General features: G+C 38.9%; 1 protein-coding gene and 1 long non-coding RNA gene across 4 annotated transcripts; one reads left to right on the forward strand and one right to left on the reverse strand.

Moving 5' to 3' along the window:
• Positions 1-3343: 3343 nt before the first annotated feature.
• Positions 3344-21857, reverse strand: PPRC1 (PPARG related coactivator 1). 3 transcript variants are annotated; one of them, XM_039331118.1, is made up of 14 exons: positions 21683-21857; positions 17288-17428; positions 16279-16431; positions 15093-15194; positions 11926-14668; positions 11433-11486; positions 10832-10886; positions 9491-9558; positions 8007-8850; positions 6059-6202; positions 5004-5070; positions 4494-4615; positions 4150-4301; positions 3344-3730 (listed from the first exon to the last, which is right to left on the reverse strand). In XM_039331118.1, the coding sequence occupies exons 1-14, from the start codon at positions 21761-21763 to the stop codon at positions 3627-3629; spliced, it is 4830 nt and encodes a 1609-aa protein (XP_039187052.1). In that variant the 5' UTR covers positions 21764-21857; the 3' UTR covers positions 3344-3626. The 3 variants fall into 3 exon arrangements, with proteins under 3 accessions (XP_039187052.1, XP_039187051.1, XP_039187053.1); XM_039331117.1 differs by having other exon boundaries at positions 21656-21857; XM_039331119.1 differs by lacking the exon at positions 21683-21857 and adding an exon at positions 17964-20480.
• An 8-nt stretch (positions 21858-21865) lies between these two features.
• Positions 21866-23200, forward strand: LOC120302548. Its single transcript, XR_005555159.1, has 2 exons — positions 21866-22021; positions 22489-23200. It is a non-coding gene; the product is annotated as an uncharacterized LOC120302548 (long non-coding RNA).
• Positions 23201-23870: the final 670 nt, after the last annotated feature.

Here is a 23870-nt window from a genome sequence, read left to right on the forward strand (position 1 = left end):
CTCTTCATGGAGGGTGTCAGTTTGCTTCATGTATGGATTGGGGGGGTTTAAAGTGGCTAATGATGCAGCTGTGGTCTGGCTTCTGGTTTGTGGTCGTGCCTCATAGTCAGTGTGGCTTTGGGTTTGTTTTTTGCGTGGATGTTTGGTGGTGACATCCTGTGTGGTTTTTGTGAGTGTGGGTCTGGTATCATTTTTTGTGTTAGGGAGTCGTTTGTCAATGAGGGCGGGTTTCCAAATGGCTGGTAGGCGGGAGGTATCATCTCGCTTGTTCATGCTGTGTGGGCGTTTTTCTATCTCAATGGCTTCTCTGATTATTCTGACATTTTAATAACAGAATAATCAGAGAAGCCATTGAGATAGAAAAACGCCCACACAGCATGAACAAGCGAGATGATACCTCCCGCCTACCAGCCATTTGGAAACCCACCCTCATTGACAAATGACTCCCTAACACAAAAAATGATACCAGACCCACACTCACAAAAACCACACAGGATGTCACCACCAAACATCCACGCAAAAAACAAACCCCAAGCCACACTGACTATGAGGCACGACCACAAACCAGAAGCCAGACCACAGCTGCATCATTAGCCACTTTAAACCCCCCCAATCCATACATGAAGCAAACTGACACCCTCCATGAAGAGGAAGCACGACCACGAACACGAAGCCAAGGAATGGCAGGGCAGCCCAAAATCTTGAATCCCTCTGCAACTCAGACTAACCTGAGCACAACCAAACAGAACACTTCCCCAGCCAATCAGAGCACAGCCAACCCCCCAGCCAATCAGAGCACAGCCAACCCCCCAGCCAATCAGAGCACTGCCAAGCCCCTAACCAATCAGAACACACCTCCACCCAATCAGAACACAGCCAAGCTCCCACCCAATCAGTTCATACCTCCACTGGCAGTTAAAAGGAAGAAAAAGCCAAGACCACACACTGCTGCTCGAGGCACGAAGCTGAAAGCACCAGCCTGAAGATGACGAATGGGACTTCGTCGAAACGTCGCAAAGACACTTCCAATTTTACGTGGGAGAAAACCCGAACAACCAAAGACCTACATACAAATACCCGCGAAAACCTCAGAAAACAAATATATATATATATATATATATATCTATATATATATATATATATATATATATATATATATATATATATATATATATATATATATATATATATATATATATAAAAAATTTGGATTGCTAGCAAAGAATTAAGAGAGAACTGGAATAGCTATTATTATATACATTTAGAAATGTATATGATGTCACAGTTGTGACTGCTGCCTGTGGATGGCTCTAGTTTGAGCTGATACAAGGCAAAAGATTTCTCTCTCCCATATTTGGGTTAACAGGGTGTAACATACAGCATTATGTATGTATGTATGTATGTGTGTGTGTGTATATATATATGTATGTGTGTGTGTGTGTGTATTAGTATATAGTATTTGAAGACAATGTATATTAGTATATTAGTATTTGAAGACAATGTTGATCTGTGGATTGTACAAGATACGTCACATTTCTATTTATTTCCGTTGTTCGTATATCCCAAGCATGTCCACATCTGGGTCTCAGCAGTAACACATTAAAATCTAGTTCAAAAGTTCCAGTTATCCACCAACCGAAGAAGATGGATTATGCAAAGAGCTTCATTAGCTGTTTATTTCATTTATGGAACTGACTAAAAGAACTGCTTCACATACATTAAAGTGTCCAATTCTTTTCTACTATTCATGCATTTGGTATTTACTGTTTCTGCTATTAAATATAATTTAGTTATATAGCATGCATCACAGTGAAATCCTATAGCATCAATCCACACATGCAGTGAGCTGCATTCTCAAAGCACAGTGAAATGTAGTAAAAAAGCAGCAGCCACACATTGATGCTATCACAGCAGGCTGACAAGTGCCACTGGGAGACATGGAAAATTTGGCAAAGGGTGGAGGGGAGAGGAAGCATCCTGATAAAGAGTAGACGTATAGGCCCCCAAACCCTGGCACTTGGTCAAAAGAATGAGAACCTAGAAAGCTATGTGAAGAATAATGAAATGGACTAACTTGGGAGTGGATGTACCAAACAGGAATGCATTTGCTGAAGACTAAGGATTTTTTATTTCTAAAATCCTGAAATTACGTGTATAACACGCTTCAATTCTGTATTTCTTACTGGAAAAATGTAATAATAAAATACTGTGGCATAAATCATAAATCTTGTAATATGAAACCAGACTCTATTCATACTATAAAATCCACTTTCTAAGCCTTGTAAACAGTCAAAACAAAGTGATGGGCAATTCCATATACACACCAAAAAAGAGGTAGGTAAATGTTCATTAGTTGAGAATATTGTCTTTCCATGGTAGTAGTAGTAATAGTAAATAATAAATCTTTTTTTTTCTGGCTTCAATGTGTTTTGATTTATGCCTAATACCATCAAGTGGCAAAAGGCAACCCTATTTGCTTACATGCATCAAGGTAGAATATCTCCCATAGAAACAGCATCTCTGAAAACCTACTGTAAGTATCCAAGTAGAACAGTCATCACTTTGCTTGAGCTTTTGCAAACAGCTAAGGCAAAATAGATTATGAGCAAAATTATCAGGTTGTGAGTTGCTGTTCTGTCCTTTGCAACCTCTTCCCCACCCCAAATGCGCAGATTATATTGTACTATTTACTTCTAGCAGACAACACATTTTCTTTAACATTTTCAAATCTGTTTTGCAGATGATTTTAGTTTCATTTGGACTTTCAGCCAGCAAAATCAAATGAGATTTCAGACAGCACAGTCAACCAGAGTAAGGTGCTCAGGATAAGGGCTCAGTGGCATGAATAATTCCTTGTTTTTGCAAATCACTAGGAAAATCAGAATATGCAATTATTTTTGCATAAAATGGTAATATAACGTTCAGTACACATCTTTATCCACCTCTTTAACCGTAACCTTTTTGTAGAATTTGTTAATCAAGATAAGAGGAGAATTTTCATTGTTTGCTATAGAGATTCATAAAGATGAAAGACAGAATAAACTGAAAGGTAAGAATAGGCAGGGATTCTTAGTAAGAGAACAACGCAGCTAAGCTGTCCAAGAAATTCAAAATGTTCTCTGCATGTTTCATTCACAACCATGTAAAGCTTATAATCCTTTAAATAATGAATGCAGCTTGTAATTGCTCTATTGTTGCCATCTCCCTCCACCCCTACTTCCTGAATACTGGCTATTGGCACCCACTGTCTGCTGTCTTTTTTTTTTTTTTTTTGGTCTGTGAAACTCTGAGAAAAAATTATTAAAATTCATCCTTGTAATGATAGAGTGAGAAACAGCCATAGTTTTGTTAAGTCTGTAGTTGGAATTTTATTGTCTGCATAGCAATTAAGTGGACTAGAAATTGTCAATGTATTTCCATTCCTATCCCACGTTAAACAAAGGTCCTTCCCTTAAATAGCTTTTAGGAAAAACTCAGAATATTTTTTTTTATGTTTGTATTTCATTAAAAAATCATGCTGGATACGGAGCTGGGCCGGAGGGGGGCTGTTTGCCCCTGCAATCAATCTGAGGTAAGGCTGGTGTAGGCACATGCCTACTGGGCAACTGAGCCTGGGAGAACTAGCACTACCTCCTCAGACTTCGCTGAGCCTGCTTCAATAAGGTGTCAAAGTCAAGAGCATCGTATTTATTTTTCAGAAGGGCAGGTTGAAAGTCATCTTGGCTGGAATCTGAAACCACAAGAACAATACATCAGAATTAACAACCAGATATGCATATTAGAAATGTTAGTTCCTTACTCCACATAGACTTTAATTCATTATAATTGGGTTTGCACATCATGTTAAGTCATTTTGTGGCCTGGTTTTTATTTAATGAGCTACATGAAGCCATAAAAAGTGTTATTTGTAACTCATTATTTATGGATCAATGCAATGTGATTTACCACAATATCTAAACCAGTGCACAGATAGGCTTTACAAGGCAATATACAATGCAAACCAAACAGTACTTTAAGCCAAACTTTCTGTGTTTTCAATTGGGAGCACTTTCCAGGTGTGTATCAGATTTTTGTTCAAATCTTCTGCACAAAAATGTATCAACTGGATGCCCAACATTTCAACTCTTCAGTCTCCAACCATGGACTCACCTAAGTCAGCATAGCTTCTTTTACAGAACTGTCGACGTCCTCCAAAACCCAGATCAAAGGGCTGTTCATCAGGACGAAGCAGTGCATGTCCACCTTCTATAGCAGCAAAGGCATCTTCAGCGTATCGATAAGTCACAAAGCCAAAGTTATCCCTATCAAGTAGGACAGTTATGTATTAAAAGTCATAACTGTCATGATATATATAATGCAGGATAAGTAGGGAAGAAAGAAAAGAATGGCTGCTTTTTCTGAAAATCACATTTCTTTCTCTCCCTTTTACCATTAGCTCAATATTATCCAATAGGTTGACACTTGCCCAAAGGAAAGTCAGATCTACCCCTTACCCATGCTCCCGGAAGTGCAGTGTGCAGTCTTCAATGTCCCCAAAAACAGAGAAACGATGTCGCAACTCTGATCGTGTCATCCCGTTGTGGATCTTACCAATGAAGACAACGCGGCGTTCCTCCTATGCACACAGTTCAGGGCCAGTATTCAGTCACAGTTCTATTATTTGGACACTTTTCTCTTGCCAGCCAATCCAACCCACATTCTTAGTAAACAATGATCTCAACTAATCCTTTCTAGGGTATGGATCACAATGGAACAGATGATTGAATCTGAATTATTAAAAGTGAATTGTAGTTGGATAATACTATTGGATTTAGCAAACAATATGGATTCTGCTCAATCCATGTCTGATATACAGAAATGTTTTTATATAGTTTGCTAACTTGCAATTCTTTTCTATGGAAGAAAATTCTACATAAAAAAGACTTTAAAAAAAACTAATAAAAACAGCCTTATATGGAGGTTATATTCTTCCCACAATATTATTGTACAATACACATACTCACGATTGCACGTTCTTTATATTTGTTTTTCTGCCTTTGGTAACGTTCATAGGAACTTCTGGAATTATAGCTTTAAAAAAAAACCAGAAAGACAAAATTACACTTTTATTCAGTATTCATTAATAACCTTTCCTATCCTATGGAAAAATAAAATGGCAGTAAACAGAAAAGAATGTTTTGATTCTTTGCTTAGGAAATGCAATCATGGGCCCATTTGATCTTTGAACAAAAATAAGACAAACACAGGCCCCAGGTGGCTTGCAAGAAAAAGTCTAAGCAATGATTCTAGGTATCTAGATGAAAAAAATCGATAGTACAAGAATTGCTCATAGAGAAAAAAAAAATCACAGATTTTCCTATTGCATGTATTTTAGGTTAAACACAGTATTCTGGCTTATTTGAGGAAAAAAAATAATTTAGTATGAAAAAAGTACTTATGGGAAGAAATATTACCCCAAAAAACCTCAGTGTTTAAAAACAACTTATTACTTTGCATTAGGTAATCTTTATATAATGTTTACAATGTTATATCTTGCCAAATATTTCAAGCAGAAGTGAGAAATTTCCAGACACTGCTGGACTTCCAGCTTTAATTAGCATGGCAAACGCTAACAATTCTTGTTCAACATCATATAAAAAGCCAAATTTTTTCCACACATGCTTGAAACTTTATAAACCAATGGGGAAAATACCCCCAAAAGAGAAGAAACTCTAAATTGTGTGTAATTTGATTTGATTTCTTAGACAATACTTCAGCTTCTAAGATAGTTTGATTATAATGTACTGTAGATTCTAGACCAGGGATAGGCAACCTTGGCTCTTTTATGACTCGTGGACTTCAACTCCCAGAATTCCTGAGCCAGCATAGCTACCCCTGTTCTAGACCAATCCATTTCACTCACTGTATATCATCTCAATAATAATAATTTGGGTTTGGATTTGGAGGTAAAGAGCTATAAAACAACAAGGATGTTCCAAAACCAGAAACTTTGTTAACGCATTTCAATGCCTCAACAAGCTAGGAATCAAGAAGAGAAAGAACGATGCTATTTTCTCACCTTTTCCTGTAGCTATTCCTTCTGTGCAGAGAAGGGGACCGGGAGGATGATCGTGATCTGTAAGAGGAATTGGAGGGAGAGCGGGACCTGCCCCTTGAATGGCTCCATTTAGTGGAAGAAGAGCTGGAATTCCGTGAACGACATCTAGAAGGAGGAAACCAAAACATGTTCCCCTATGAGAAGCCTATGGTTTGTACTTAGAAGGGACCGAGTTCCATTCCAAGAATCTCCAGTTAAAAAGATTAGTAGTAGGTGATGCAAAAGACCTCAATCTCTAGTTAGTTTAGGCACTACAGAACTAAATGAATAGTGTGACCCAGTACAAAAACAGATTACGTTGCAAGGAATAAACACATTGCTAACAGCACTTCAAACATATGTGCACCAGTTTTAAGTTATTTTATTCTTAAAGTAGAGGAAATACTGTTAAGTGCCGCATATGATCAGACGCTACATTCTATTGCAAATTGGGAAATCAAGCTTTCTAAGTAGAAAGTATAAATTTATTTGCTTGATATACATTGGGTAAGTCAAGACTTTTGCGTTTTTTATATTCCACTTATAGAAAAAAGTGATAAGATAATTCAGAAGAATGAGCAAGTGTGATAAGATTGATCTTCAAGCAGCCAATTCTGGAACAGTTTCCCACTATTTTCCCATGCTATAGTAGAGAAATCACATACTAACTCATAATGTGATTCATTTAGTTTGTAACTTAATATATTGCGCTGAGCCAGTTGCTGATGGTTGCAAGTAACAGTAAAATAGTTCAGCATATTATTTACTAAATTAAAGTTAAGAAAACCTTCAGAATAATAATGAACAAATAATAAACAAACAAACAAACAAATTGAGCCAATGAAAGAGAATATCAAACCTAAATTGTGGTTTTCAAAAGAAAACAAAATTTAAACAATTAAAATAAAGACAAAAGAGAGCTAGAGACAAATTGAACAATTTACGCATTATCTCCAGAAGGAGAAATTAAGTTAAATTGCTCTGAGAGAAAATCAGCATGAGCATACTTATTCAATAGAACATACACATACATACAGCCATTCCTAAAATATACATACAGCAGTCCTTCCTAAAACACATAGCCATTCCTAAAACAAAACCAGTTAACAAAAGCTGTAAAGAATTTATGACATTCTTTAAATGTCATAAGTGGAGTCTATCATATGAGCCCTGGTGGCGCAGTGGTTAGAGTGCAGTACTGCAGGCAACTTCTGCTGACTCCCGCTGCTAGCAGTTTGGCAGTTGGAAGTTTGACTCAGCCTTCCATCCTTCTGAGGTTTATTTATTTATTTATTTATGAGACTTATATACCGCTTTAACTGCAAGCACTCTCTAAGTGGTGTACACCAGTAAGCAATGTATGTATATATTTACATTGCCCCCAACAATCTGGGTCCTCATTTTACCTACCCCGGAAGGATGGAAGGCTGAGTCAACCTTGAGCCGGTGAGATTTGAACCGCTGACCTGCTGAACACAGTCAGCTAAAGTGGCCTGCAGTACTGCACCCTAACTGCTGCGCCACCTCGGCTCATTGGTTGGTAAAAAGAGGTGCCAGATTGTTGGGGGCAATAGGCTGACTCTGTATACCGCTTAGAAAGGGCTGTAAAGCATTGTGAAGCGGTATATAAGTCTAAGAGCTATTGGTATTGCTATCAGAGATCCTCCTAATGGTGCTTTTCAAAAGGCAACTAGACTTTTGAAAAGCATCTTTGAGACAACTATGACCTGGATGATTGAGAATCTTCATAGACATCTATCAGAGATCATATTTGTGTCAACCATTCACGACCAATTTTTTTAATATTAATTTTGTTCAATTAGCATCTCTTCTTGAGCATGGGACCCCATGAAATAAAGCTATTATTTCAGCAAAAATTACACCTAATTCTTGAAATACTGAATTTATGTAAGGGGAAAATATTACTCACCTTCGCCAGTGTTTGGATGGTGGAGACCGAGAACGTGATTGTGACGAAGAAGATGACGACGACGACGACGATGATGAAGTATCACTGTCACCATCAGAGCTTGAACTGAAGGACCGGCTAGCATGGTTTCGTCGGCTTCTGCCCCTGTGGCTTTCTGGACTAGCTGATCTCTGTCTGCTCCGGTAGCATCTTAAGGAGCTTTTCGAAGCGAGAGGTTTCTCCTGTATCTCCTGAAGTTGCTGTAATGATGATTCTCCTGAATCTCGGCAAGGGGATGCAGCCGGTGACAGCAGTACAGAGCATGGATCATCATTGCCCCCAGTCATGGACCTTGGAATAGTAGTCCGATGGTCCAATGCCTCTTTGCATGGATGTATATGACTGGTCTCCAACAATGCTGAACTTGGCATAGTAGGTTTCAAGTCAGCCATAACAGTCCTGGAATCTTTGGTCTGGCCCTTGTTGGAATTAACATGGTTGGCAAATTCTCCACGATTCTGACAAGTAGGAACTACAGGATTCAATCTAACAGCAGCAGGGGGCCTTTTTATATCAGCAGAGGTTTGATCTAGCACTTGTCTTGTTAGGGTCTTAATAGGTTTTATAGTAATATCCAAGTTCTGTTTAACATTCCATCTGGCACCTCCCTTTGGCTGAGCAACAGTTAGTTGACAATAGTCATGCTCACCAGAGCCTACGTGGACAGGGGTTACAGCTTTCCAGTGGAATTTGTTTAGGGATTTCAAAAGCCTGGTATCTTTTTGGGACCCATCCTGTCCCAGTAATGAGACAGGTATCAAAGGTTTCCACAGCTGATGGGGTGGAGTGGCTGGAGGAGTCAAACCTGCATAAAAATGGAAAGAAGGAAATAGAGCATCAATTAAAACACAAAATCATGAGCTGAACAGATTATTTCTACTAGAACTGCTTAGTAAAGACTCATGCCATCCCCAGCAAACCACCCTCCTCTACTATGGAAAGCAGTATAAAAGTATTTAAACTATTTTCTATACCTGTGTAGTATTCTCAAAACCTGTATGAATACCCACTTTTTATATCTTCATCTTATCTCCCTCCAGTCATAACAGAACAGGCTTTCTTTAGATCAGTGACCGGTTCCATGGAGAAAGGTTTTTCCATGGACCAGAGAGGGTGTGGTTTTGTGTGCTGCCTACATCCCACAGATGGGGCTTTGCTTGTTTCTGCGGACCAGTTGTTGGCATGCTGTGGACCGCTGCCAGTCCATAGACCGGGGGCTGGGGACCCCTGCTTTAGATAAACTCTTCAAAGTAAGTCCCTCCATGTACTTCAGGAACTGTTCAATGGGATATCTTAAAAATATACAAAGGTGCTTAAGGAAGTTTGTTATGCCAAAGAAAGTATCAAACATCACAAATCCTTTATCATCTTCTCAGTGACAAAAAGACTCCTAGGAAAGAGATTTGTTGGTTTTTCCATTTCAGAATTCCCCAAAGGAATTTTACCTGCAACATTGATGAGCTCTGGTGCATGAAGCCGGTCCACCATTTTCTTTTCCCATTGTAACTCAGACCTGAAAGAGGAAACAAAGTTCCACCATAGACCTCTCAACAATATTCTCCACAGTTCCCTAACATAAAAAGCACCAAAACAAAGAGTGCTAGAGCTTCTTAGTGGCATAAGAGGAAATTTAAGTCAAGATGCCCTAGCTTTGACTAACGTGTTTTGCCTATTTCCTAACATAATATTACAGGTGGTCCTTGACTTACAACCATTCATTTAGTGACTATTTGAAGTTACAATGGCCCTAAAAAGTGACTTACAACAGGTCCTTGCACTTACAGCCATCACTGCACTCCCATTATCATGTGATCTAAATTTGGGTGCTTGGAAAGCAGCGTATATTGACAATCAATAAAGGAGAATAGTTCAGGATTGAACTGAGGGGTCCTTGGCACTCTATGACCTTGGTTGTTTTCTTACAGACATTTTATTACCCAAAATGTCTGTTTTCTTACAGACATTTTATTACCCAAATGAGTGGGGTTTGCTCTAAATTTATATTCTAATGGCTTGCCCTGTCAATGTTGGTGTGAGTGGTCTTAGAGGTTCTTTGGTTGGGCTGTTTCCTGTCGGCATGTTTGGCAGGTCCTTAATTGTGGTATTGTTTACTTGATTGTTGGTCTGATGTTAATCTTAAGAGTTAATTAATCTAGGCTCATATGGATGCTGATTGCTGGTAGGAGGTATTTTGGGTTTTTTATTCTTGTTTGGCTCGATGATAATCTCTTTTGGGTAATATGTAGATATTGTTTGTGTGTCTATTGATGGCTAATTTGTCAGAATGCTGGGCTTCTAGAAATTCCCCAGAGTTTTTGGACCTAGCTTGGACTAGGATGGTCAGTTTCCCACTTGAAACTATGGTTAGGTTTGTTCATATGTTGTGAAATTAAAAACGTTTCATCATGTCTTCTGAATAATTGGTGTTCATGGATGCATTCTGCCAGTCTTCTGCTTGTTTGTCCTACATAGTGGCTGTTGCAGTCATTACACCGTATGTTGTAGATGATTCATGTTTTCTTTTGGGGCTGCTGGGTCTTTTGGTTTACTTAGGATATTCTGAAGGGCTTTAATTGGCACAAGCCAACTAAAGCCCTTCAAAACATCAGAAGACATAATGAAAACTCTTTTAATTTCAACTTCGGCAAAAATATCGTAATGCTTACTATGACTCATTTAACAACGACCTTGCTTAACAACGGAATTCTGATCCCAATTGTGGTTTTAAGTGGAGGACTACCTGTACTAAGTTGCCAAACAGAAACAGGATAAAGGTCTATGCTTACCCATTATTCCCTGTAGATTTATTTTTCTTTAATACAGTAGATGCTTCTGTTTTGGCTGAAAAACAGTGACAACAAAAAAAGTCAAATATATTACAGCAGTAGCTCTAAGGCAAGATCTGATTCTAAAACACAGTGCTTAATCAAGGTGATGCTACTCTAACAAAGTAGGAACAGATCTGTTAAACATCTAAGCTTTAATTATTTAAAAAATGCTTCAAATTCATCATGAGCACAAAGCACTTTGAAAAGATAAAACAAAAATACTGCTAGAACAAGAAAACCAGGGAGGTATCTGACGAGGGAAGGAGAAAGAAGTATAATCCTGCATCCTGAATAATGTGTAAACACATTGTGGTTTGTAAATAAGTTTTTGGCTTCCTATGTGGTTACAAACCCAAGCAACTCTCACTTAATAATCTAGGGTTAAAAAAATCAGACCTGAGTACTAGACTAAAACTCAGCCACAAATTAATGAAAAATCCTTTGACGCTGGAAGGTATTCCTTGATCCTTTGGATACCTTTAGGCAAAAAAGTTAAATATTTTAATGGTACCAAACATAAAGTCAACATCTTGGTTTACTTGTCCTGTTTAATTCTCACCTTCAATCTTTTCAAATTGCTCTAGCAGGCTAGATAGGTCAGAAGCCTCAATTCCTAAGGGAGGAAAAGAGATATTAATTTTACACACACTGGTCAATGCTCTGTAACTTCACAGAACAAGTTTCATTGGCTCAAGTTGTACACAGATTCTGCTCACTGTCCCTCTTCTCCCAACCATGTCAGCAACTGTGATGGGTTGGGAGAAATAAGCAACTTTTTTGACTGAGTATGTTAAGAGTATATGTACATGGGTATCAAAACACAAAATACTGAACTTTATATAAGTCGCAGTTTAAAAAAAAATATTAGTAATTCCTGGACAAAGAGAGAATAGAAGAATATTGCTTTCACAGAAAGCACAACCCATCAGGGCTTGCCCCAGCGCATCTTCAAATAGAATTATTTTTGTGTCTTAAGCTTTAACCCCATATATTACTGCCAACATTTCTTAGCCATGTTCAGTAAAGTCACTTTCAATAACACAGACACTCACCAATCTCATTGATAAATGAGTGAACAAGATCTTTATCATGCTTATGCTGTACAGAGTTGATGAAAGGCTGGTTTTTCCACATGGATGATGATGTTTTCTTGGAAAGATGGCCATTTTTCTGTACTTTCTGGGGCCCTGATAATGTTAAGGGATTAGGAGCAACAAGGGCATGTTCTGTGACATCTGATTGGATTTCAGCTGGCTCCTTTTGTTTTCCAGGTGCCAAGGAAACTGAAAGGAAAGAATGTTCCTCTGCTGGTGGCTTCTTGTTGTTCTGAGCCACAGTAACAGTAGTAGTTTCTACAAAGTCAGAGAGTTCAGGGTTCTTCTCTATAGGCTGAAAGTCTTCTTTTGAGAGCTTCAGTTTACCAGCAGATTCTCCCAGTATTTGATGAGAAGGAGGCACAGGAAGGGGCACCCCTAAGGACTGCAGGGCAGAACTTTTGCTCCTGTGCTGAGTCGATGCTATTTCTTTTGAAGGCTCATCAACTGATGGTGACAAAGGCAGTTTCTCCAATGACTGAGAAGTGTTGGCAATTATTTCAGTTTGGGATTGAACCGTAGAGAGCTGTGTTTGTCTTCTTGGATCATATATTTTTCTGGGAGCTGCTCTGATTGCTGAAGGAGCTTCTACTTGGCATATCTGGACAGGCAGGCTTTGACTTTTACTAACCATATTTTTAAATCCAGTACAGGAGGACTCTGGTGCTAAAGCTGTACTTTGCTGGCCAGGAAATCCATCAGAAAGAGATGAAGCAGGTAAAGTGCCAACCTGAGGACTTTGCCTCAGACTTCCTTGATCTCCATATGGGATAGGCAACACTGGAGGTGGCACTGGTATTCCAGACCAGTAGGAAGACTGTGGCAGTGGTGCCCACTCAACAGAGCCATAAGGCAGGGCTGGAACAAAAGGCAAAGGAACAGGTGGGGGAGGCCACGTTGGAGGGAGTAAGGGGGGGACTGTATGGAAGACAGGAGAACAAGCTTCAGTAAGAGGTGGTGGAGGTGGCAAACTTTGGTAATTAGCTGGTAGAAGAGCAAAGTGAGACCATGAAGATCCTGCTGGTTGGGATGAGCCCAAATTGTAGTGGTTAGGAGGAGCTGATAGGAAAGTATCTCGGGCTGGTGGCACATGAGGTACGGACAATGCTGGAGGCACTTGTGGCCCAATGTGAGAAAAAGCACATACTTTACTAGCAGGCACTACAGCAATAGGTGTAGGTGAAGGAAGCTGCGAAGTTGGAGACTGAGAACCTCCACAGACATTCTGCGAAGATGGAGGATCTCTTTGTTTCAGAGTTGTAGCGGAAGAGAGCATGGAAAGGGTCACGGCACTTGCTTTGTCATCAGGGGCAAGAGTAGTGGGGAAGGCGGCAGGTTTTTCAGGTTCCTTTGCAAGTTTAGGTGGTGCAGCTTTGGTGGGTGGCAAAGCTCTCAGGCAAGGAAGGTCAGCCAACTCTGTAGGGAAATTGGGAACACTGGGCCACTTGCTGGCACTCCGGTTCTCTCTGGTGTTCTGGATACCGTCATTATTAGATGGGTGCTGCTGCCGGCGCTGCCTGTATTCACTCAAGCTGAGAGGCCGAGGTTTAGTTTCCCTCGGAGGGCAGATGAGTTTCTGATTTTCACAGGAAGGTGTATCCTTGGTAGGCTGTCCTGTAAGATTCGTAGTGCAACCAGGGAGCATTTGGGAAGGTTCTGAGCTAGATATTTCAATCATTGGTAGGAGGAACTGGCTTTTTTCATGGGGTTCTCCTGGGACATCCGTCTGGACTATAGGCACAAGGTCTGCATTCCCTAGATTTTGTGTGAGCTCCTCTGCATATGGCACATTCCTTGCACTTACTAAGCTTGACAGAAGTGGATTTTTGGAACCTTCCTCTCTCACACATTCTACTTGAGTTTCAAGCATTTCCTTTGTCTGAGATACTTGATTTAGGAGCAATTTTTTCCTTCCAGTTTTCTCTAGTTCTTTTTTTTGAAAACTAGAGTCTGTCATAGATTTCTTTGCATCAATCCTGGTCTGCATTTGAGGACAAGCAGACACTTGTTGGCAGTTTATGGTCTTGTGATACTTTGCTTCCTCTCTGGATTTCTTTCTCTTCTTCTTTTTAATATTTGTAGATACCTGATCCTTCTTTGAGGCATTTTTTGGAGCCACTGAGGCAGGCACAGGTGTATTGTTTTGATTATCTGTTGATTTCTGAGTGTCCTCTATCTGTAGATGACCGTCTTTTATGTTTGGAAGGATAGCATTAACTACCTTCCCATCTTGTTTGTACGAGTCAAGCTCAGGCAATTCTTTTCCCATCATGATCTCTCCACCATCAGGCATTATTTCTAAGACAAGTGGGCCTGTGAGATTCTTCTCAGTGAGGGACTGATTATCAGAAGTCAGGCATACAGTGAGGGTGGGCTGGCAGTAAGAGTGCACTGATCTCACTAATTCATCAAGGGAAATATTTTCTGCGGCAATGATATAGGGATCATCACATTCATCAAGGTCTCTCTCAGGTTCCATCTCCTTCACAACTGCCGTAAAACTTTCCCTGCATCCTCGTGTGACCTCTTTTTCCTCTTCCTCTCCATCACTGCTCTGTAGCACAGGTGATTCTTGTTCTCTATTCTTGAAGAGCTTCTGTTCCTCCCAGAATGCTTTGTTACTCACATTGTTTGAAAAAAATGAAAGTTTGGGACAACTTGAAGATAATGAGAAGGGAATGCCGGGAGTACTGGCTTCAACCTAGGGAAATACGAATCAAATAAGAGATTATGCAACAAAGCAAAAACAACTGAAAGTAACCAAAATACTGTTGGGAAGAAGGTATTTCTGACAACCCCGCAATTTTACTAAAGGGTACTTAAACTATATCTATGAAACATAGCCCACAAAGACTGAAACAGAGAATATACCCACTCCTTTCATTCTACTAGCTTGTATGCCTGCTAAATCCTCAAACATGGGGATATATAACATAAAGATTACACTTGGGCAACGCTTTTCTACTGTACTGGAATTTAATATTAGTGTAGCTTTTAACCCAGCAGGTTACATGCAAAAGAGAGCATACAACAAATCTTGATCAAGATTCTTTTTCTGAGCAGAAATTAAAGGTAGTAGAATCATTTGGAGCCACCTATGGCTTAGTTTTCACAAAATATATCACCTTCTTTGACATAATGGTGCACAGTCCAGGCTCCTGGAAATCCTCAATATTGTGTAAGTCTTGTTCATCGGGTGTCAGAGAAAAACTAAGAAATCTCTGAAACTGATGGGAAAAAAATAGTTTGGAAATAACACAACTTACAGTAATGATCCATTTTCATTACATCAAAATACAAGAACCCTCATGCTGGTTTGAAATACTGAGACTGGGAAATACCAAAAATAATAACTCAAAGGCACATTAAACATCTTTCCTTATTTTTAATCAGATGCAAGGTAGTCCTTTAACATCTCTTATGTACCTTGCAAACACCATAACAATATTAAATAGGTACATTTGAGCAATAGAGGGCACTCTTACTCTGCAGAGTTCTCAATACAGGATGTTAGATTTGATGAATCTGGATGCAAGTTAAAGAGAAAATTAAACTGCAGACACCTCTGATAAGTGGAGAAGCCTCTATAATTTTCAACAATGGTGATAAATATTACCCTGAGGTTGAGATTTTGCGTATGAAAACCAAAAGCTGCTAACTGAGAGTAGAAAACAATTCCTCACACATTACTAACTGGATGAAAGCACTGAGTTAGTAAACCATCCAAAAAAAAATGTTGCAGGAAATATTTCAGGCCAAAGAAAAAACATGTGAGGATCATTTATATCCCACTCAAGAGAAAACATGCAAATTAATTTGATACAAATCAGACATTATTAAATTATTATTAAATTTATTTGCTGCCCATCTCGTAATTCAAGGAGACTCTCAGCAGCTTATAGCAAGAGTTGAGTAGAGTAGATAAAGCAGTAATTCCAGTGGTGGGATTCAGCCAGTTCGCACCAGTTCGGTATAACTGGTACCTAATTTTTTGTTGCCCAAGCTCAGAATGGACTTCCGGAAGTGGCATCCACACAGAGAACAGGTTGTTCACATATCTGAATCCCACCACTGAGTAATTCCAAATATTTACAAGGGCAAAGTTAATGCTGTATTAGATTAGATCCAACTTGGTTTTGATTGGTTTTAGTTGTTTTGAATTGTTGTTTTAAATATTATAGGCTTATACAATCTAATTGAAAAACTATGGGACATATTAAGAAATATAAATAACCATTTTTAATTAACCTTCCAGAGATGAAGTACAATAACTATTAGGATGACTTAACATTCAATTGAATATCATCATACCGAAGAATTCTCAATTTCTCTGGGTGATGTTAGCAATTCAGATTCAGGAATAGGATCAAAGGGAGACAGAGTCTCATCATCCGTGCTATCAAGAATATCTGTTATTGCCGTCAACAGGGAAAGTTCATTCTCTGCATCCATGTGGCTTTTTACCTGTTATTAGAAGAACAAGCCACAGTACAAATATTATCCAATAACACTATTGCTCCCAATAAATCACCATGCCCCAACTTAGTCTCTTCATATGTGTTGACTGTACCCATCTAATTGAACCATGAGAATGGAAGATTGATCATCCTGGCTGTCCATCACATCTGAAAGGTAGGGTTGTTTTCAATTTACACAGTAAAGAAATCAGATACATGGACTCTGAAGTCAAAATCCAAGACTTTTTTACATCAAAAAATCAATAATTGGAACATAAAAGCCTGAAATATACAGAGATAAAAAATTTTAGTACCTATATCTATTCTAACCTGTTCCACAAATACAGAAATTGAAGTGTGATACCAAGAACTAATACTTTTAAAACTATTATTCTGCTTCTCTAGGGCCCCAATTTTATACTAATAATTTACCAAGGACAAATTGAGAGCATCAGAAAAATAGAAACTCTGACTTTCATTCCAGGAAAATACGAGCTGAAGTCTGAATAGTCAGCATCTCAGTTTCAGGATTCTGGCACAAGAAAAGTGTCAAAGAGTCCAACTTCTGAGCTTCTTTCATTTTTAAGACCATGTCCTCTCATATTGTGCTGAGAAAACTACACAAGTGAATATGAGGAATTCAATATATAACTGTTACCTATTCAAGATAAAACCACTTATTAGGCTGAAGTACTGTAGATCTTCTATAGACCAAACACTGCTGTCACAGAACTTCCCCTCCCACGTAAGCTACATTTGCTTTCTTTTAGGGCTTTACAGTAAGTAGTCCATCCTGGTTTATGTTACCATGCACAAAGCAATTCAGAAGCAAGTCATCTCTAAGCATACATATTATACCGCACCTCAGTCAAACTGCTGAAATCTTCAATGATGGAAATGACAGAAGAGTCTAAGTAGTCTTGCATTGTTTCCAGGAATTCCCCAGCTTCAAGGATGGTTTCTGCTTCCAAAGATGCCAAGCGCAAATCCTCTGCCAGTAAACACTGGAGGGAGAAAATACAGGAGAATGGAGGGACAGTAAAAATAAATCAGATGAGAAGAATGAAAATAGCTAAACGTGAATTAAGCATTATCTTCCAGGGCACAGAATAACCTCCTCTATTATCCAAGTTAAATGAGGAACTGAATGCTAGTTGTGCTTAACAGCAATAGAGGGAGGCAAACAAGGTCTTGCAACTGCCAGATGTGTTCTTGTCATGGTTCAGTTTCTAGAATTTGGGAACTTTACAATTTTCATCCATCATTAGTTTTCTTAACCAATGCTTTCATTTTCATTATTATCAAAATACCTGATGTTTTGGAGTGTTATATTTTGTTTCCAAACTGCCCAAAAGCTTAGATTTAGAGGCTGGACTTTTAAAATAAAACATTCTATTTCTGAGACTCAAATCTACTTTTCTGCAAAAATAGTCTTCTAGTTTATCAGACCCATATGTGCAATTTATGCACTTTTTCAACCAAGACTATCTGCAATCCTGTACCTATGTAATCAAGCACAATGCAAAACAATTTACTCACTGAAGAAGCTCACTGAAGTTTTTAATCAGATAAGCAGGATACTTTAATTGCAGAAAGTTGGGAGGACCAAGACATGATTGTGTTCTCTTCCCATACTCTTTTGCTGATTAACCTGTAATAGTCTCTCTCATCCTGTTGCATTGTAGATGAGATAGAACAGCTCCCAGTTATCCCAATTAACATGAAGGTTTACAAACAAGAACCAAGCTTTTAAAAATACACATACAAATGTTTAAATAGCATCAATTTTAATGCAGTTATTAACATCTACTCCTGTAATTCTGAAGATGAATTTATAGTTAAATACTGGCATGCTGACACTAGGAAGCCAAGGACAGGAGAAGGCAAATATAATACTAAATCACTTTTTTACCACAGGAGAAGGCAAATATAATACTAAATCACTTTTTTACCACACCACTTTTTTACCTGTTCACATTGCCATCAGACTTTTTTTTTTTAACCTATGGCATACGAGTTTTAACTGATTTCCGAGGGCTAAATTGTGAAAAGAAACATGGGGGGGGGGGAGGATACTAGTTACTGAAAGCAAAGGTTCACATATTTGCCACAAACACATGTGGCCTTAGATCATTCTTTTCCATAAATAAATGAATAAATACTTTTGGCCATTAGTTTAATTGGGTTCTCTTTATCTAGATTTAGGACTTGTTTTGGGTTATATTTATGGAGTAATTCTGAAAACTGAAAGGGATTCACAAACTTTTAAACATCACTGTACAACCCCCAGTGTTTCTTATTATTGAGTATGCTCAGCCACATTTGTAGAGCTGCACTCCCAGGAGTCCTGGTGCTCTCTGAGCTTGCTTCCTTGCAGATATTTCATTACCCAAACTAGGTGACATCATCAATGGTATTGCACTGCTATTACACTGATGTTTCCTAGTTTACCTAATGAAACATCTACAAGAAAATAACCAAGCTCAAAAAGCACCAAGAATACCTCATTTCAACCTGAGCTACAAATATTCTCCTTTATTGGAGCTGCATATTGAATATTCATGCTGATAGAACTAATACAGTTCCCCCACTATTCCCTCATCCCTCAAAGAAAGTGGACATCTCTAGAATAAGAGATGTGTTCTTAAAGAATACTATGTGAACATCACTATTTTGTTGTGAAATAAAAAAGTACTATAATTACACTTCTGGCATAAAAGTAATACAGTGTAGAAAACAGAAAAACTAAAGAAGCCTTAATACTGTTTATCAATGAATTTACCTAAAGTTGACATTAAGATGCTCACTACATTTCTCTCTCTGAAAATACTTTCTAGTACAAAAATATTCCTTTTAATTCTGTCAACTGAATGTGAAATTACTCAAAAGAATTTCTTTCAAATTTTACAAGGCGAGGCTTCAGATTCTTTGCTACAAACTAATGAGATTAATTAAAGCACTCTCTAATGATGATTGAAGTGAAATTTCAGAAATTATAAACTACCTCAAGGCTCAAGTCCATCATTTGGTTTGCTTTCACAGCTAATTATCAATGTAATCTTAAACACAAAATTTAAAGGGTTATCATTTCACATCTTTGGCATCCAGATTTATGGGTGTACCCACTTTCCAGTTCTCTAACTTCCAAAGCTCATGCTTACTTAATTATTAGTCTGTGACCCAACAGAGAAAGACCAATATCTCTGAAAGGCGCTATGCTATGGGAAGACTGCCCCAAGCAAACAAATGGGAGAAGCAACACTTTAGTTTTATAAACTTGGGGGCACTTCACTATTATTCATCATACCACATTCAACAAGCCCAAAAAGTTCCAAAGAGCCAATCTTTGAGCCAAGTTTCAATATGACACTGTATCTTACATATTACTAAATGTATTTATTAAACACATTTATATAGTAATATGGTTTGCAATATGTTTAAGAAAAGCATTATGTTTAAATTGTGTGATGAGGGAAAATACAGTTTAAACATTGTTCAAACAAAACTCCTGAGGAGTTTGTTTAAAGCTTTAAATCGCCCATTTTCATGCTGCATAACACAATACCTATGCTTTGTTTTAAAGCCCACTTTTTTCTGGATTTCTTTTCCCACTTCCAAGTCTTTTTATTGATATTAATTCTCTGCCCTTCTTTCCACTTTCTCTTATCTTCTGATCAGACCCTCCAGAATTGGGAAGATGCCAGGCAGAAAACAGATGACTGTGCTTGGGTAGAATTAAAAAAAAAAACTTACCATTGTGCAAAACATATTAAGCTTGCACAGAAAATATTAACTTCCAAAGATAAAGTATTGAGCAGCAAAAAAGGTAGTTGATTCAAGGCAAAACTGAATTATTGCTCCAGCTTATTTAAGAATGTGAATCAAACAGCCTCAGTATTTTGTATTCTTAGGGAATGAGTTACATCTTAATTTAATTACAAAAGACTGGTAACTTAGTATTTAAAATTAACTATTATTTAGCACAGCAACACAAAATGTTTTTTTTTTCTCATGGCTATGCCACAATCTCCAATCATATTCAGTGGAAGATAATGTGTAGCAGGAAAAAGCATGGAAGAGGAGTTTCAGCAGACTTTTCAAGTGAACAGACTGCTAGACAGCAAGCTCACTATTTCTATTTGTCATTCTAGTACAATAGTATAGTAAGTTTCCATAAATGGCTTCTCATTTCTAAAGAGAAATGATTTGCTGCAAATTACTTTTTTTAAAAAAAAAAATTAATTTAAAGGGGACAAGGCATTCAGGATTATGCACACAAAATGATTTTTATATACAAGAATTAAAAAAGAACTGCTGAGAGAGAGCATCATCAAATGGGGCTGAACAGAATCAGCAAGTGGAAGGATATGAACACACCCAGGAACGAAGAGGGGAGAACAGAGTAAGCAGGCAAAAGCACTGGAATTCATTTTTACATAAGATAATACTTTCTAGTTGGTGCACCTCCATCAGCCTATTAGATATACCCTGGTCTCCCACTTCCTTAAATTCCTTTAAGGTTTTTTTTAGCACGTTGGGGGAAGGGGACAAACCAAACGAAAGTTTTAAAAGTCGAGGGAAAAATTAAAGCCACAAAGAGTATCTTTTTGATAAACAATTGAAAACAATAACTGAAACCCAGGGCTCGATTAAGAAGCTCTCTAATCTTACAAACAGCTTTCCTTTTTGCACATTTTTTCAAAGACCCCAACCAAGACCGAAATGCTCTACAACTCAAAGTGTGACTCCACGCCTTGCCACACCTAGCGATTCCAGGATTGCATTTGCCTAAAACTTTCGACTTTTATTGTTCCTGAATCACGAGGGAGACGGTCTTCAGAAAGCCCCCAATTCCTGAACTACAGATAGTTCATCCTGGGCATCTGCTCCACTACTCTAATTTTGCCGCACATCATCCGCCCATTCCAGCCCGCCAGTCCACCATTACCAACTGTATCGAAGCTCAAGCAAAATGGCCACCAACTAGGATAGAGCAGCCAAAGCATCACTTTGAGCTTCTGAAAGCTCCTTTCCCTGAGCAGCTTTTCTACCGCATTCTTCCCAGTGCCTCCATTCCAAAGCCCCCACAGCCCACGTTCCCGCTGCTGCTGCTGCCGCCAGCGCCACCTCCCTATGCCAGACACACCGCTTCCACGTGTCCATCTAGCGTTACCCGACCCGGCTAAATGAAACTCTCAAGTTCAGTTCCGAGGAACCAGACCGGCCGGTACCTGCGTAGAAGAAAAGCTATTGCCCACCAAAGGCTCCGAGGCACCTCGCATGGGGAGGGTTCCCCCAGCCCCAGCATGTCCCGCACCGCCGCCCCACAGGGCCGCCATCTTGGCACCTCCTCACAAATAGCTTCAGAAGCCCGGCCGGCACTGTAGAACTATATTTCCCAGGAAACAACGCAACTGAAAGCAGAGCAGGCGAGTTTTGTGAAGCAAAGTATACTGGGAAATATTGTCGTGGGCATATTTTTTTTTTTGTTCTGTACTAAACGGTAAATTCCGTTCAAGTTTACAGTAACAGGCAGTTAAAGAGTTTTACTTATTTGGTATAGTGATGCATGAAAAGAAAAAGAAGAAACGTAAATGGTAGGTTATAATTTAGATTTGATATTTAGTATTCCTCTGGTTCAAACACAACGATTTCTTCGGGAATTAATTGCGGGCTATAATTTACTAAATATACTCAATTTACTAAATTAAAATTACCCTTTGATTAGGAGAGATGAGGATCTTTGAATGCCAGCAGAACGAAAACACATTTTTCTAAAATTCTCTTAACCTACGTTACCAGTAATGGGTACAAATGTAAGAATAAAGGATGCAATTTCTTTGCGAGATTCAGCAGCGATCCTATACGAGACATTTCCGAGTAAGCGTGCACTGAATTACGTGCGTAGCATGTTATTTAACACGTTAAATTATCCGCTTGTTCATTTAAATTTGATGGGGCACAACTAATTGGTGTTCCTGATTTTGACATAGATGGAGCTGTTAATAGGTTCCTAGCTACATTCTGTAACGTATCTAATCGTCTTTTGCTCAAAACGCTGCAGGAGGCAGCAAAAGCGATTGTGGTTCAGCTCTGCTTAAGACGGAAGCCATTTTGCACAGTCTGATGTTTCAGCTTCGTCTCAGTCGTGGACATCCCACCATCCAATTCAAAGAGTAGCTGACAACATCATCTCCACCTCTTTGTAGCCTGATTTTCCCGCGGATAGCAGCCGGAAGTTAACACCCTCCTGCTTCGTATCGTGGGCGCTTGGCTTCCATGAGGACAGCTTCTGAGACGACAACGTGTTGGTGATTGCAGCTTCGTTGCAGCTTTGCCAGGAAGGATGCAGCGTTAGGTCGGAGGAACACCAGATATCAAAGGGCTTTGTTTAGCATTGTGCACTTTGAGTTCACCCTGTCAGCTTGCTTGTTTCAATGCCAGGTTTACACCCGGCACCAGTTTGTGCTATTCTGATTTGTTATGCCTCGGATTTCAAACAGCAACAAGTCTGGTATCTTATTTTAGTTCACGTGCTGCAAGATCCATGCTAAGTCATGTTCTACTTAATCAAAGTTTGCTGAGAAAACCATAGTGAAGATCATTTACACAACATGCTAAATCACCTGTCTCCTATCATGATGACAAGGAGTAGCAATATGCTTTTCAGTTTCTCCACTGGCATCTATCAAATTCTGTGCCTCTGTTATATTTTTTTTGTTTCTTTTAATAACAATAAAAAATAAAATAAGCATGCTGCAAGGCAAAGAGTGCAATTATAAGTGAAGTCTCTTATTTCCAAAAATCCCACATAGATAGTAGAGACATCTTCTAAACATTAACAATGCTGAGAAAATATACTCAGGAGTCATATTGCAAATACTCTGCTTCCTCACACAAAGACCATGATAAGCTGAGATGGTAGAACTGCAGTGGCCAAAGGGAGGACTATGAATAAGCTTCCAAAGTTTGTCCTCTGGTAATGAAACTTTTGTAACAGCCTATGTCAGGCATGTCAAACTCGCAATGTCACATGACATCGTGCGACGTATCCGGACTTTTCCCCCATTGCCAGCAATGGGGTGGGTGCAGTTTCAGCGTGACGCATCTGGCCCGTGGGCCACCAGTTTGACATGCCTAGCCTACATTTTTTGTGATAGAGGGCCAATTCAATGTAGTGATTAAGGCATCAGGCTACAAACCTGGAGACTGGGAATTCTAATCCTGCTTAGGCACAAAGCTACGGTAGTTGGGTGGCCTTGAGCCATTCACTCTCAGGCCTAGAAAGGAGACAATGGCAAGCCATTTCTGAAATCTTGCCAAGAAAGGTGCAGGAACTTGTCCAGACAAACTCCAAAAATTGGATACAATTGAATGACAAGACCAACAAAAAGCTCTTTGTAGCAACCATGAATAACCACAGAGTGTTCTCAAAATTTAACTTTT

The sequence above is a fragment of the Crotalus tigris genome, unplaced genomic scaffold (genome assembly GCF_016545835.1).
Source record: "Crotalus tigris isolate CLP2741 ecotype Arizona unplaced genomic scaffold, ASM1654583v1 scf7180000024434.1680833, whole genome shotgun sequence".
NCBI lineage: Eukaryota > Metazoa > Chordata > Lepidosauria > Squamata > Viperidae > Crotalus > Crotalus tigris.

Excerpts from the sequence above, each read along its gene's own strand:
- PPRC1 (XM_039331117.1), bottom strand. The coding sequence starts at position 21,763 with ATGGCGGCCCTGTGGGGCGGCGGTGCGGGACATGCTGGGGCTGGGGGA. Across the intron at positions 5,071-6,058 it reads AGGAATAGCTACAGGAAAAG|CTATAATTCCAGAAGTTCCT; the intron begins GTGAGAAAATAG and ends TTTTTTTTAAAG. Across the intron at positions 4,616-5,003 it reads AATATAAAGAACGTGCAATC|GAGGAACGCCGCGTTGTCTT; the intron begins GTGAGTATGTGT and ends CTGTGTGCATAG.